The sequence below is a fragment of the Salvelinus sp. IW2-2015 genome, linkage group LG4q.1:29, assembly GCF_002910315.2.
Source record: "Salvelinus sp. IW2-2015 linkage group LG4q.1:29, ASM291031v2, whole genome shotgun sequence".
Lineage (NCBI taxonomy): Eukaryota > Metazoa > Chordata > Actinopteri > Salmoniformes > Salmonidae > Salvelinus > Salvelinus sp. IW2-2015.
In genome coordinates, this window is record NC_036842.1 from 14,306,993 (window position 1) to 14,323,126 (window position 16,134).

The 16,134-nt window shown below is 42.4% G+C and overlaps 1 protein-coding gene across 3 annotated transcripts in view; it reads right to left on the reverse strand.

Annotated features, from left to right (window-relative positions):
- Positions 1-14,682, reverse strand: part of unc13bb (unc-13 homolog Bb (C. elegans)) — a 102,446-nt gene extending 87,764 nt beyond the window's left edge. For all 3 annotated transcript variants that reach the window (XM_023983880.1, XM_023983879.1, XM_070441853.1), the window contains exons 1-2: positions 14,463-14,682; positions 8,243-8,272 (exon numbers count right to left, since the gene is read on the reverse strand). In XM_023983880.1, the coding sequence (XP_023839648.1) occupies positions 8,243-8,272; positions 14,463-14,484 (52 nt within the window). In that variant the 5' untranslated portion in view covers positions 14,485-14,682. The remainder of the gene's footprint in view (positions 1-8,242; positions 8,273-14,462) is intronic.
- Between the last annotated feature and the right edge of the window lie 1,452 nt (positions 14,683-16,134).

Consider the following 16,134-nt stretch of genomic DNA (forward strand, 5'->3'; position numbering starts at 1 on the left):
GACCTACAAGATAAATGGGTGCAAGTGACTAGCTGCTATGAAGGCTTACACACGTAGGCAGGCACGTGCACAGATAGGGCTCTACCTGTGCAGAGCACTTTACCCTTTGTCCCTCCAAAGTGCCCTTTTCAGTGGTGGTAGAATTTCCCCAAGAATATTCATTTGTTTTGTATACATTTGTCGTTGTTCAGAACCCACAAGTCGTGGTTAAATTCTCATCTACGCTTTAGAACCAATAGTTGCACGTCTTGATTGTTGATGTTGACCAATGACCAAACATACTTCGGAGGCATCTTTGCCAAAACAATAGACAACCTGGCGATTTTATTGATCATTTTCCATATAGGCCTAGTTTGAGTGGCTACATGTCGAAATATAAGCAGCTGTAACGTCGCACTGCCTTCAATATTATGGGATGAAGACGTAAAATACTCTGGCAAATGTATTACGACAAGGAATAACAAGGCTTCCCGGCTGGCAACGAGCACTCTGCAGGCAGGCTGCCCTCCAAAGTGATGGCGCAGTGCAGACAGAACATGCTTTCCATCCAATCCTGCAACATCTGCTAATGTAGGGTATATGATTTTCCTTGCCCTGGACTCCAAAAAAAGCTACATGATATATCCCTAGTTGCTATTGGCTGCAAACATGAATATCTGCTCCAAATGCAGTTGTAAAACAGTTTATTTCTCTAGCCGATCTTGCATTTTGAAAATGGATCAACGTTTATGGCTGTAGTGACAGGCTAGATTTGTGCAGCGATTGTGAGCGTGTGCACACTTGCATGTACAGTGGACTTGGAAATATTTAGACCTCTTGACTTTTTCCACATTTTGATACGTTATAGCCTTATTATAAAATGTATTAAATAAATGTTTTCCCTTCAATGTACACACACAATACCCCATAATGACAAAGCAAAAACAGGTTCAAACATTTTGGCAAATTTATTAAAAATTTTAAATAGAAATATGACATTTACATATGTATAAAGACCCTTTACTCAGTAATTTGTTGAAGCACCTTTGGCAGCGATTACAGCCTCGAGTCTTCTTGGGTATGACGCTACAAGCTTGGTCCACCTGTATTTGGGAAATATCTCCTCCCATTGTTCTCTGCAGATCCTCTCAAGCTCTGCCAGGTTGGATGAGGAGCGTCGCTGCACAGCTATTATCAGGTCTCTCCAGAGATGTTTGATCGGGGTCAAGTCCGGGTTCTGGCTGGGCCACTCAGGGACTTCCACGAAGCCACTCATGTGTTGTCCTGTCTGTGTACTTAGGGTCGTTGTCCTGTTGGAAGGTGAACCTTCACCCCAGCCTGAGGTGCTGAGCACTCTGGAGCAGGTATTCATCAAGGACCTCTCTGTACTTTTATCCATTCATCTTTCCCTCGATCCTGACTCGTTTCCCAGTCCCTGCCTTTGAAAAACATCCCAACAGCATGATGCTGCCACCATGTTTCACCGTTGGGATGGTGCCAGGTTTCCTCCAGATGTGATCCTTGGCATTCAGGCCAAAGAGTTCAATCTTGGTTTCATCAGACCAGAGAATCTTGTTTCTCATGGTCTGAGAGTCCTTTAGGTGCCTTTTGGCAAACTCCAAGCGGGCTGTCATGTGCCTTTTACTGAAGAGTGGCTTCCGTCTGGCCACCATACGATAAAGGCCTGATTGGTGGAGTACTGGAGAGATAGTTGTCCTTCTGGAAGGTTCTCTCATCTCCACAGAGGAACTCTGGAGCTCTGTCAGAGTGACAATCGGTTCTTGGTCACCTGCCCGACCAAGGCCCTTCTCCCCCGACTGCTCAGTTTGGCCGGGAGGCCAGCTCTAGGAAGAGTCTTGGTGGTTCCAACTTCTTCCATTTAAGAATGGAGGCCACTGTGTTCTTGGGGACCTTCAACGATGCAGACATTTTTTGGTACCTTCCCCCAGATCTGTGCTCACGGACAATTCCTTCAACCTCATGGCTTAGTTTTTGCTCTGACATGCACTGTCAACTGTGGGACCATATATAGATAGGTGTGTGCTTTCCCAAATCAAGTCCAATCAATTGAATTTACCACAGGTGGACCCCAATCAAGTTGTAGAAACATCTCAAGGATGATCAATGGAAACAGGATACACCTGAGCTCAATTGAGACTCATAGCAAAGGGTCTGAATACTTATGTTAATAACATTTTTTTATACAATTCCAACAATTTTGCTTTGTCATTATGGGGTAGTGTGTGTAGATTGATGAGTAACTTTTATTGAATTCATTTTAGAATAAGGCTGTAACGTAACAAAATGTGAAAAAGGGGGTCTGAATACTTTCCGAATGCGCACGAGTCACAAATTTCTTTGGGGGGGTAGCGGGTCAAAAAGTTTGAAAACCACTGGGATACATATTAGTGGCAACAAATGGAGTTGGGTTGGATATAGTAATGTTAGGCTATAATATTTCTTACTATCTTCTATTTTGACTGGAATTATTGTTAATAAATTGATAATTTATTCCAGATCAAAATAGTTCTACAAAATACTTTACTTATCCGATTGTGCTGATTTCCCCACTTGTATTAATTGCTGAACGAATCTGTGACCGCGGTTGTGGGAAATCTTTTTTGGGATGCCCCCACAAAAGGTCTGTGCACGTCAGATTTAGGCAGTTTTCATACTGTCAAACAGACCTTGTGCCATCCGGGGATATTCAGTAACACCGGCACTGAACACAAGGGGCCCATTGAGCCGCTGTAATCTGAAGGCTAGCAATGCTAACAAGTACATGTCAAATCTCATAGCAAAATGCAAGCTATTTGCAGGACAGTCATCCCAGCTCATAAAGTTATGCAAGCAACTCAAATTCTACACAGTTTGCTGCACACAAAACAAGTAGACAGCAAGGCTCTTGATCCAGGAGGGGATTCTCTGCTGTTACCAAGATACGTTTCATTTTGCAAGACTATATAACTAGCTACTAAGTTAGAAAACCAAATGCACAGCATTTAGCACATTTTAGACAGTTACGGTAATAATTATAAGATATCTATCATTTTGTGAATTCCATACTGTAACTAGATCACCTGGTGTGTGCTGCACCACAGTGAGTGACTCACAAGGCTCTGGTCTCTTGTCGTTGTGTGTTTGTAAACAAACGTGACTTAGGACAGCCCAAGCACATTAGTCGACCGGTTGATTGTTTGGTCGTTAGGCTGTTGGTTGACCAAGAGTGTTTGCTACTGCTTGACTAAAACAAATATATATTTGCCCCCGTCTCAGTGAACTAATCCATTGCAGAGACCGAGACTTAAAGCCAATTTATGCTTGATCCGAAAATGTAGTCGGAAGAACCATATGCAGGGTGTGACGCAATCGCAGAGCCTCCAGAGGCATGCAGAGGCCAAATCCAGCTCTGTACCGCATCGCCATGCACCTCCCAAATGATGTAACAATGCGGAGGGCTGCGTATAGCTCCGCATTGACATGATTGGTTGACACTAGGTGGGGGCGGTAATGCCTGTATAAACACAAACTCACTTCCTTGACAACAACTCTGCACTGCTCCATGAATCGCAAGAAGTATGAATGCCCTGACTTGTGCTGAGGTCATATCACCATAAATGCTGCATGGCCAATGCAGACGTTGGACTGACCATGCAACCAGATGCACTACTCTCTCCAGAATGCGCTCTCTAGCCAATTTTGTGCACATTCATTATGTGAATTGTTTGCGTTTGATTGTTAGTGTATATCAATTCCCTACTACATATATAACCAGTAGTACATCAGAAATGATAGGAATTAACTTTAAATCTACAATGTTTGTTTCTTTGGTTATGGTAATTTCTGTTAATGCATTCAATATTATTATTCCAATCTTCGCGTTCTCAATGTAGGAGTGGAAACATTGTTTGTGCACTCAGCACTGAGTCTAAAGGAAATTAAGTTCATGTATATATAATTTGATATACAGAAGAATATACTTAACTGTCTTATGATTTATAATTATCTTGTTTGATATTGTACATTTAATTGATGTTGATGCATTTGTGAGAAACAAGTTTTGGTTTATTTAATTTACGAGTAGTCAATTTAGTCATTGTCTTTTGTTTGGAGCGCTCCTGTCAATGTTGAGTAAGGACGCGCACACATAGCCTACAGGTGCAAATGTAGGCATATAAAATGTGCCCATTTGGGGATCTGATAGTCTTTCTGATTGGCTTAACGCACCACCACTAATGACCTATGGAGCTTCTCAAAGTAATGCTTTCTTCACCTCAAACAGCAAGCAAACAATTTATGTTTTTACATCCATTGAGAATTACAATAGTAGAAACCTAATAAAATAGGTCTACCTGACTAGTTCTTATCAAAATCAAATCAAACTGTATCACATGCACCGAACACATCAAGTGTAGACCTTACTGTGAAATGCTTACTTACAAGCCCGTACCCAACAGTACAGTTCAAGAAGAGTTAAGAAAATATTTACCAAATAAACTTTAAAAATATATAAAATAAAAACACAATAACAAGGCTATATACACAGGGTGTACCGGTACAGAGTCAATGTGCGGGGGTACAGGTTAGGTAATTTGTTGGTATGTAGGTAGGGGTGAAGTGACTATGCATAGATAACAAACAGCAAGTAGCAGCAGTGTACAAAACARAGRGGGGGGGGGGGGGGGGGGGGGGGTCATTTGATTAATTGTTCAGCAGTCTTATGGCTTGGGGGTAGAAGCTGCCAAGGAGCCTTTTGGTCCTAGACTTGACGCCCCGGCACCGCTTGCCGTGCGGCAGCGGAGAAAACAGTCTACGACTTGGGTGACTGGAGTCTCTGACAATGTTATGGGCTTTCCTCTGACACAGCCTATTATATAGGTCCTGGATTGCTTGAAGCTTGGCCCCAGTGATGTAATGGGCTGTACTCACTACCCTCTTTAGCGCCTTGCGGTCAGATGCCAAGCAGTTCCCATATCAGGCAGTGATGCAACCGGGCAGGATGCTCTCGATGGTGCAGCTGTAGAAACTTTTGAGGATCTGAGGACCCATGCCAAATTTTTTCAGTCTCCTGAGGGGAATAGGTTTTGTCGTGCCATCTTGACGACTGTCTTGGTATGTTTGGACCATAATAGTTTGTTAGTGATGTGGACACCAAGGAACTTGAAACTCTCAACCCGCTCCACTACAGCACCATCGATGTAAAATGGGGGACCTGTTCAGCCCGCATTTTCCTGTAGTCCACGGTCAACTCCTTTGTCTTGCTCACACAGAGTTAGAGGTTGTTGTCCTGGCACCACACGGCCAGTTCTCTGACCTCCTCCCTATAGGCTCTCATCGTTGTCAGTGATCAGGCCTACCACTGTTGTGTCATCAGCAAACTTAATGGTGATGGAGTCGTGTTTGGTCTCGCAGTTGTGGGTGAACAGGGATTACAGGAGGGGACTAAGTACACACCTCTGAGGGGCCCCAGTGTTGAGGATCAGCGCGGCAGACGTGTTGTTACCTACCCTTACTACCTGGGGGTGGCCCGTCAGGGAGTCCAGGATCCAGTTGCAGAGGGAGGTGTTTAGTCACAGGGTCCTTAGCTTAGTGATGAGCTTCGTGGGCACTATGGTGTTGAACGCTGAGCTGTAGTCAATGAACATCATTCTCACATAGGTGTTCCTTTTGTCCAGGTGGGAACGGGCAGTGTGTAGTGCGATTGAGATTGCGGCATCTGTGGATCTGTTGGGGCGGTATTCGAATTGGAGTGGGTCTAGGGTATCCGGGAGATGCTGTTGATGTGAGCCATGACCAGTCTTTCAAAGCACTTCATGGCTACCGACGTGAGTGCCACCGGGCGGTAATCATTTAGGCAGGTTACCTTCGCTTCCTTGGGCACAGGGACTATGGTGGTCTGCTTGAAACATGTAGGTATTACAGACTCGGTGAGGGAGAGATTGAAAATGTCAGTGAAGACACTTGCCAGTTGGTCAGAGCATGCTTTGAGTACATGCCCTGGTAATCCATCTGGCCCTGTGGCTTTGTGAATGTTGACCTGTTTAAAGGTCTTGCTCACATCGGCTACCGAGAGCGTTATCACACAGTCATCCAGAACAGCTTGACTTGGACTGAAATAGGTTCCGGTACTCATTTTAGGTGCTGGTACTGTTTATATTTAGGTGCAGGAGATCCACAATACTTTTGAGCTAATATTCCATAAGAGGAACAGGAGCTCAAGCAGTAGAACATTTGAGGCTCCTGCCCAAGTCAAGCACTGCTTCTTATCCCTTGCACAAATAGCATAGAGCTGTGTCTGTCCCGAGCTCACTGGCACAGGAAACTGAGAGCCCAGAATATTTTATACAATGTTGCAAGTTCACTAGCACAAGCGTCATGACTGAACCCAACTTAATAGTTGATACAAAGTTTCAAGTTCGTTGTAGAGAGGTGTTGGCAAAACATTTTTTTTACCCCTTTTTCTTCCCAATTTTGTGGTATACAAATTGGTAGTTACAGTCTTTTCTCATCGCTGCAACTCCCATACGGACTCGGGAAAGGCAAAGGTCGAGAGCTGTGCGTCCTCCGAAACAAAACCCAACCAAGCCGCACTGCTGCAAATGCCCACTTAACCCAGAAGCCAGCTGCACCAATGTGTCGGAGGAAGCACTGTACACCTAGCGACCGTGTTAGCGGTCGCCTAACCCTCCCCTAACCCGGACGACGCTGGGCCAATTGTGCGCCGCTCCATGGGTCTCCTGGGCGTGGCCGGCTGCGACAGAGCCTGGACTCGAACCCAGAATCTCTAGTGGCACAGCGATGCAGTGCCTAAGACCACTGCACCACTCGGGAGGTTGTATGGGATTTTTTCTACCTGCAGGCTGCAATGTTTTTATTTGTTGGCTTTATGTAGGCTATGTCTACATAGTTGGCAATGGCAATAGAATTTACTTTTTTAGGTTTATCATTTTCATTTAGATTTTTATGGAATTTTGATTAACCACGTGACAATTATTTTGAGATATGAAGTTATTATAAATTAAATGAATCTGTTACACCAAAATGTGCATATGAAAACCATAACTGGCACACAGATCGGTAGAAAAGATAAATTGGCATTCAATGAGAAAGGTTCCCAACTCCTCGTGTAGCGTATTACAAGCAACTTCAGGAGAGTAATAGCAGAATCCGCAAAAGCCAGCAGGAGCTAGAGGAGAATAGTTGGGTCAGGTTAAGTTTTTTTTCTTCTGGTTATCTAGATCTCTGGCGCCCTTGTGAGGCATTTGTCTTATTTCATCAAACCGTAAGCTTTAAGCATCAGACAAGCTCAATGCATATAGTTGATTTCATTAAAAACACATAGGGTGTGTCTATATTTGGAAAAATACATGTTTAAAAATTTCGACCAATCGATTGGACCAAGATTTTATTTTAGTCGGGACAGCCCTAGACTGAAGGCTACCGGTAAGCTTTATAATGTGACAGGTGAAATGAAGAACGCAACCTGCTTTACCTCCAACGATCGCACAAGTTCACTGCAGGTATTTACTTAACTACAAATATTCAAATGTAATGAAAACTTCAAATAAATTGTTTCAACGGCATTGACAGTATTGAAAATCATTCCGTGGCCATTTCAAATACCTCGGTAATACCTCTATTTTTAGGCTGGCAATTGTCAAACGCGCTTGTTGGCAATATCTACTTGTTAAAGCCGGTGCTCTGCTATTTTCCAACCCTTGCAGCAGGATTGGTAATTTACCTAGTTCATGTGCTCGCTTGAGCTGAGGTGGGAGGGATGGCAATATCTGAGGTGTGTCCTTAAAAACATGCACCAGTGCCAAATCAGCCTGACAGTACTTTTGACAGTACTTCAATCATAAGGAAGTATGGTTTACAGTGACAAATGCATCAAATATATTGGGAAATTCAGAAGATCATCAGGCAATACGTGTTCCTGCGAGTCTTATCTTTCAGTGATGGGGTCATAATATTTTGTAGCTTAAACCGTTCAAAAAACAGCTATATTTGTAGGTAGAAAACAGACACCGCTCTGTTTATTACAACCTCAAAAAGCTTCGGCGCAGGTTTTCATTGGCCAGTGAGTGGTCAAACCCTCGTCATACCTATAACTTATTTGTTGCGTTTATTACGCTAACGCCAGGTGTTGTGCCCATAATTCCCACTGTCAAAATAGCTAAAATATTTATGACACACCCACAGGGTCCTAGTTTGGGACAACATTCAAAGACATAACACCAAAATAAAGAGTTTAAGGACTTACCCGGTGATCCATGCAGCTTGGCTTTCTTTACTGAAAAAGAAAGAAACATAAAATAACCATTAGAAACGTCAAAGACGTGTTTTTTAATTTATTTTTAAAGAGAGAGCAAGTCAGTATCCCTGGTCATGACTTACTTCAGGGATATCACACAGCTTTATCAGAAACAAATTGCTGTAGACTACATTGTGTACAATGACTGTGAACCCATGGTCACTTCATGTCTCCTCAATGGCATCCCCTGAAAGGCTGCAGTCAGATCCATCCTGCTGAGTGTAACCCAGCAGTGCATGCCAATTGGTGAATCAGGGACCAGGAACCAGTCACACAAACACCAATCAGCCACAACCACAGAAAAAAAGAGCACATGACATGTGTAGGTGAGGCCTGAAATTCATTAATAATGTATGCAGACCAACAGCTGGAGCACGTGTTGATGAAGCATCGAGTAGGAACCTGTTGAGGGTGAGAAGTGGCCATCCAGGTGATGTCTGTACGAGTGAGCATCAGCATTACAATATCCTCTCAACCTCAACCTAGCAGCAGAAAACACCAGCCTCACACATTTTAGACAATCACTAAATATTCACAAAAAATGAATCATAACCCTAAAGATGTGGGACACTTTCATAAAAACTGATTAGTTATTCCGATGGAGAACAGCAAGGCTGAAAACATCAATATTTTAAAACTAAAGAAACAATGATGTTTCAATACACCATTGAACATCATAAAAAGGAGTTAAAATAACATGTTACAAGGTTATCAAGTTTTCATGCAAATATTCAGATGTTTCTAATAAATTGACCACTACTTTGTCAGGCCACACTTTCATATTGACCTCTGTGCTGTAATCTTTCACAGTCAAATCCCATAATACACAATACACTCCCGTACTGAGCTAGCCCTCCCAGATAGGCTATGTTCTCTGGCACTGGATCCATAATCCCAACCTTTGCCTGGACAAAACCCTGATAGACTGGAATATGGAGAGCCCTAAATCCTATTCACACAGGACTAGTATTACTATAGAACGTTGGTTATATAAATGTTACCACAGCATGTCCGTTTTTCCAGTGGACGATTCAGACGGAATTAGTTTTACCAAACTTCCCCTGCAATCATTTTTCTTTTTTACTTAAAAATTGACCATTATGACAGAAGCCTGGAGGCTCTTCTAGGCATGAAGATATTTCAAATGTCTAGGGATAGCCTAATATTGGCCTAATGACCTTCAGTTCGCAGAAAGTCAAAGTCATACCTATCATTCCAGTGTAAGGTGTGTGAAGTACAAGTCAGAATGGTGAACAGGTAGTCATTGGTTGAATGGCAGATTAATCTACACAAAATATAGGTATCACAAAGCAGATTGTAACATACAACAAGGGCAATGATATAATGATAAGCCTAGCAGATGTTTAAAAAACAACACAATTAGCAAATTCTCTTTTCATCTACTATGTGGACAACGAGAGCAGAAAAACATCTAGTGCATTCTGGTGTATTTTTAGACCAGGCTGACTTTAGACCTTTCCTGTATCTATACAATAAGGGTTATGGATTTGAAAGATGGTTTAGAGGGGATTAATTGTGATGGCTGCTTCAGCCTTATGTACCGGCGACTAAACGACAGGGCTGGGATGGCAGATGGGCAGTGTCGGGTGGCGGTGAGTGACAGGAGCTGACTCTACATGATTTTAATATCAGCACGTACGGCTCCTCCCCCTCTCTCGCTCTGTACACAGCTAGAATAACATGCAGCCCAAGTGAGTGACTATTTATTTGCCCATCTTAGTTAGCCTCTTAATCTCCCTAGCAACAACATGGCAAAGAGATGACCCCAAGGAGGGAAATGGAGGAGGTGGAGGAGAGAGCGCTTTCAAAATGCACCTGCCATCTTCCATTCTCTACACACACACACTCCCGTCCACTCCCTGACACTGAGATATTCTCAATTGGGCAAAGGTCTGTCCACTCCGACTCCTCCTTGACCCGGAAACCAACAAGCGGTCGCCATATGTAGGAGAGCACCAATTCGTGAATAGGTGAACGGAGGAATTTGCTCCTCTCCTAGATTGCCTCCTGTGGGGGAGGATGTTCAGGTGTATCCTACTGCGGGAAGAGTTTTGTAATCCACCACACTTCCTTTGAAAACTGCTGTTGGTTTTCTCAGATGAGAAAAGCATGCACACAAATTGATACGCTACTTATCCTTTTATATATAAAAAGTCAAGCACAACTAGCTACATTCTATTTATCACTTCACACATTATTTTGGGATTCCACTTCTGTAATTGTCATTTGCCTGATGATGACATGCTAGAGAAGAGTCATTTCATACAAGTTCATTTATTTCCATCTTTCCTCTTGGAGGAACCAAGGAAAACCAATTGCGATTCTCCTACTGGCTCCCCGGAAAATAGGAAAGGGAGCAGTGGAAAAGCAGAGGGTCAGGAGTGTGACGTCAGTGTTTCCAGAGAGGCTCTTCTAGGCCACCAGGCTGTGACTCTGGCCTGTGAGCTGGCACGACGGCAGGCATAATGTCCCAATCAAGCTGACGTCATTGTAAGCGGAGGCGAACAGAGCAGAGGGCCATAAAGCGAGGGGCCATTATGATGGAAACTGATTCTTATCGCTCTTCTGCTCAGCCGTCCATCTTTGTGACTGGAGGAAGCCATCAGTGTTTGGCCAGCGGCAGTTGCTCAGTTCCCCTATCAACCTACTGTTTACTAATCTTCTCTACTGTGTGCTCACCTGATGTCTGACCACATCTTTGTTTCTTTACCAAATGATAGGAACAACAAAAGAACCCCAACTGTATTCAAAGCAGTAAAAGGAAACAATTGGCTACATATAATTGAAAATAGGGTATATTAGTTTTAGTAGACTGAAAACACACAGCAGCAGAGCAATAAAATGATGGAACAGAAAAAAGGTCCAATAAGAATACTAGATACCAACTATATCATTGATCACATCTAGTCAAATTTTAAGATACGTTTGGGAATTGCCAGCAGCCCAGCCCACAAGGTGCATTTGAATATTGAGTTAAGGGATTTCCACCAGTGAATCCACTGGACGCCTGCCTGGCTTGCGACTGTTACTCAGCTCGGAGGATTAGTACTGGTAACCCTTAAATTGGGCTCAGAGGAGGCAAGTCACGTGACCACATATTGCGGATGGGACGGACACACTGCTGACTAGGGCCACGCATGCCTAGGGAGTGTTGTCAGGCGGCACAGGGAGACAGGAAGAGAAGAGCAGGGTCAGAGGCTTCTATTGTTCTGTATTTACACACTGCACTGGAGCTGATCAGGTGGAGCCTATGGGCGGGAAAGCAGACCAGAGAGAAACAGAAACAGAGAGAGACAGAGCGAGCGAGACAGAGCAACAGATGGCCAGGGGATTACTGTTGCAATCTCTCAGCTCTCTCCCTCGCTCTCACTGCACTTTATACTCAATCTCGCTGTCCTCTCTGACCAATTCTCTTTCGCCCTGTCAACATGACATCTTTCCCCTCTCACACCATCTTCATGATTAATAGGCCTAGACCATACATCTCAAGCTATCCTTCTGTCCCTCTATCTATATATCAGATTATTGACGCAGCTGAATCTGTGACAAAGTCAACATGGCCCATTTCATCATGCAGTGTGCTTTCATTTCATCAAGACGGTCACACACAGTGTTTTTTATAGCACTAAGAGACACACATCAGTGTTATGCAGAGGAGCCACAGAATAAATCCCTCTCCATGTCAATGGCACACTTAGCATTTGAAAAGGCTTGTTGGTACTCCTAAAACACTCAGTCTGCAATAATAATCATCTACCAAACCAGGATGCCTATTCAGCATCCACACAATACAATCCCTAGGTTTGCAGGACCATATTATGAGAGGTCCATGTGTACTGTCCACCCAGCCTGGCCCTGATCCACACACAGCAGGGGTCTCTGACTGTCCACCTGTCACACTTGGAGGGCTAGAACACATATCTGTTGTGTAAAGACATCACCATGGAGATGGGCCTTTTCTAGGGGCAATAAATAAACAAAAAACCATGACACTGCTGTACGGGGGAAGGGGTGAGTCACAGCAGCCAATCACATACAGGCCGACCATCCGGTCTAGGATTCAATGCACTACTATGTTTAGGTTGGTAGACTAAACTACGGTGGCTCCAGTTTCCATTTTCTCAATACTAATCAATAAATGGATGTTGTACATTTTCTAGGACAAACGTGTTCGAGGAAACCACAGCATATTAAATAAACATGCTAAATTACTGTAAATTAGAGTGTTCGTCTCTGGATGTGCTGTGTTCACCTGTCCAGACTCCTCATGACCCATACACTGCCACAAGCCCTCATCTCTCTGGCCTGTGACGGGCCCAGGTTGAGGCTTGGCCTGATGAGGTGTCAAACAAGATTCTACTGGATGGGGAGAATTAAGGTTAGCCCATGGAGAGGTGCCAAGAGAAGACAGCTATCATTTCTACTGTTTTATTACCTCACCATCTGGTATCATGCACCTGCTCTAAGTCTGGACGTGACAACAAAAGCCACTGACTCAATTAGGTGAGCTAAAAACTTAGACGCCTCACTTGTTAGGTGGGAGGAGCCTGATTACAATGAAATTATGACAAGGCATACAAGTTCATTCAAAACGTACCTCTGCCAACTGCTGTTCCTACTGACCACAATCACACATCTGTGCCATTATGTACCTGCCAAAATAGAATGTTTGAAGAGATAATGAAAATAATGCTTCAAGCATGGTTGACACTGGTCTATTACCTGGTCTGCTATGTACACTAACATGAGAAGTCGGGCATAAAATGTTGTTTAAACATTATTAGTCTTGATGGAGATAGACTTGACAGTCAACACCTGCCTGCTTTTCATCCCATCAAGGATCAGTGCCAAAAAGAGAGATTTCCAGTACCAGCCGCCATGGGTATTGATCCTGAGCCACAGGTATTGACGACAGAGGGGGAGCTAATAAAACTAGTCGGATACTAGTAATTATTTTTCAGTTTCATTAATAGATATATCTGAGTGATATTTTGCTTCATTTTAGTATTTTTCAGAACTGAAAAAGAAAGAACAAGGAAAAGCTTTTCTTACAGTATAAATAATTGACAAGTTCAGAGAACTCAGTCAAGCAAAATTGTATTTTTTGCCTCTATTCCTTGATGGTATTTTGTGCATAATTTCAATGACTAATTACATCATCAATTGAACAAGGAGTCACTGCACAAGCATAAATTGTGCCAGTATCAAGTACCCCCAGAAAAAGATTTGAAAAACATGGGCAGCCAGCTTAACCCCAACAAAAATGCCAGTCAAGCATGAATGAATAATGGCTGTATAGTATACATGTATAAGAGCAGAAATGTGGTTTTGCCTAAGTTGACTTTAGACAACCTTATTTGCTAAATGTTACCTGAACTGCAGTATACAGTCTTGTTAAGACACTTTAGATGTTAAGCAGAAACACTAACACACAAATTGGATTATAGGCTACTCTTTGTGAAGTAAATGAGATGTTTAGAGGACATGGCAATGGTGATCGTAGACGTCACACAAACTGAAGATAAAAGGCTGTCCAGTGTCTCAATCAGACACACCACACAAACGATAACACTATTGCAAAACCAGATTGTGTACCATAAGAGCACACAATCATACAATAATCTAATTTAGGTGGCAAATTCTAAATATACTTTTGATAGCCAATTACAACCATTACACAAGCAAAAAATATTTAGCAAGTAAAACTACTTTTTCCTAATGTTGTAAGTTGGAAACTGACATGTCAAATTAACAAACGTTAAATCAGTTGACAAGAGCAGAAACACTGGAAAACAGCTGGCGGTAGAGGTGACGGCTCCCATCTCAGAATTATGTAATAAATAATCTCCAAATCCAAATAAAATTGCCTAAATAAACTATTTTTATACAATATATTAACTTAGAGCGTATATCTTTTACATCTGCATAAGGGAGACACATACGGAAACAACTTTGCTTCAAAAAGGAAAAAAAAAAATAATCACGGCCGCAAAAGTTCAATTCATCCAGTTTGTTCTATCCGGCTTTCAAACCGGTTACTGCTGGGGTTCACAATCTAACGTTACTTCACTTGAAACAATTGTTTTGCTTTCGATTTATGAAGTCAAAAATATATGAAAATGTATTAAAGAAAAAGAGAATAACTCACCTCTTACACAAAGTAGAGACATGGCAAGAGCTTTTCTCTGACAATCCCTCTAGTTAAAAAATGTACCAAACGTCTCAGAAAAAATGCGCTCAACCCGGTAACATTGCAAACAATGTCTCCAATCACTTTTTAAAGTTGTTACAGGTGGGCTTGAGATGCTGTAAAGGGCAACATAAAGGTTCGGCAGAGAGCAATAGCCCCCTGCCATGGGCACGCCATGATAAAATTCATTACACTAACCTGAGGGCACCGAGATAAGAGGGCGGTGCCGAAATACTCTCTAATGACATCTAGTCCATCCATTGAGTGAGCATAATCTCTGAAAAGGGCGGACCGTACAGAAGGTTCTGACCAATCAATGAAGAGAGACTAAAAACCACAGCTTGAGGGAGCAGGTGGTGACGCAGAGTTGTCGCTCCCAGTTAGTGGCCTGTTTGGTAGTTTTCACCTGTACAAAAAATATAGAATTAAAACAGTGTAACTTTTTGGTCTAAATATAGGCCTATATCAAATTTGCACACAACATAAGACTACATATTTATCTTCCCTTAAGGATTAAAAAAGTATGCTTTTGCTTTTTTCCAGACACGTTTTTTTTATATAGAGACATAAATGGATAGAAATATCACCATGTATGTTCAGTAAAATGTGTCGGGCAAGCGTATGATACAAATGACAACAACCCATGCTGAAAGAATAAATACATACCTACTAAGGATTGGATTCATTTTCTTAATGATTAAAACGATCATCACAAAACTGCTTGGAAGCAATGGTGTCACATGAGTAAATCCTACAATATCACAAACAATGTTGCCATCAACAATACATTTTGATAGCCCTTTATTGTCCATTCACATGGATATTCTAGACTATTATATTTTCTGCTGACAGTGTTTCCTATTTAAAATATACTACATTATGTACATATCTAGGTGGCCAATACCTTGTCATTGTTGAGTCTGAGTGATGTCATTATGCCTATATAACCATCAGGATAACCTAGAATTTGACCAATATAGCTGGTTCACAGTTGGTTTTGGTATTTTAACCTGCACGTCATGAACACATCTGGTGGGGATAGTGAAAATCAACATACGCACGATGGTTGGTTTGGTCAGCATGTAAAGCTTTGATTGGGTGGTTCATGGGATAATTGACGATATTGAACAATTCTCAATTATACAAAATTCCATCCTCTCCTCTGTGACCCAGAAACCGATAGGTGGTCTAAGTGTCAATTCATTAGTAGGCGAACAGTATGCTCACCTTGAATATCTACATCGGCAGAGGATGCACAAGAGCATCCTCCCTACAGCTAGCATGAACGTGTTTTAAAATCTGCTGATTCCCCTTTGAATCAGCTCTTTTCTCAGAGGAGAAAAATATTCTCTACTTATCCTTTGATCTATAAAATGTCTAGCAAAAGAAGCTTAATTTTTGGGGCACTTAACACATATTTTGGGATTCCTCCTGCCTGATGACGTGCTAGTGGCCTAGTCTCATTTCATACAAGGGCATTTGTTTCCACATTTCCTCTCTTTGCCACCGAGATTACCTTTGACATTTTTCAAAAGCAGGCGAAATGAGGATGGAGGACGACATAAGGAGTTGAGCCCCCAGTCACGGTGCATCAGAAATGGTTAAGAAAGGCTGTAAAGCAGCTTTGTAG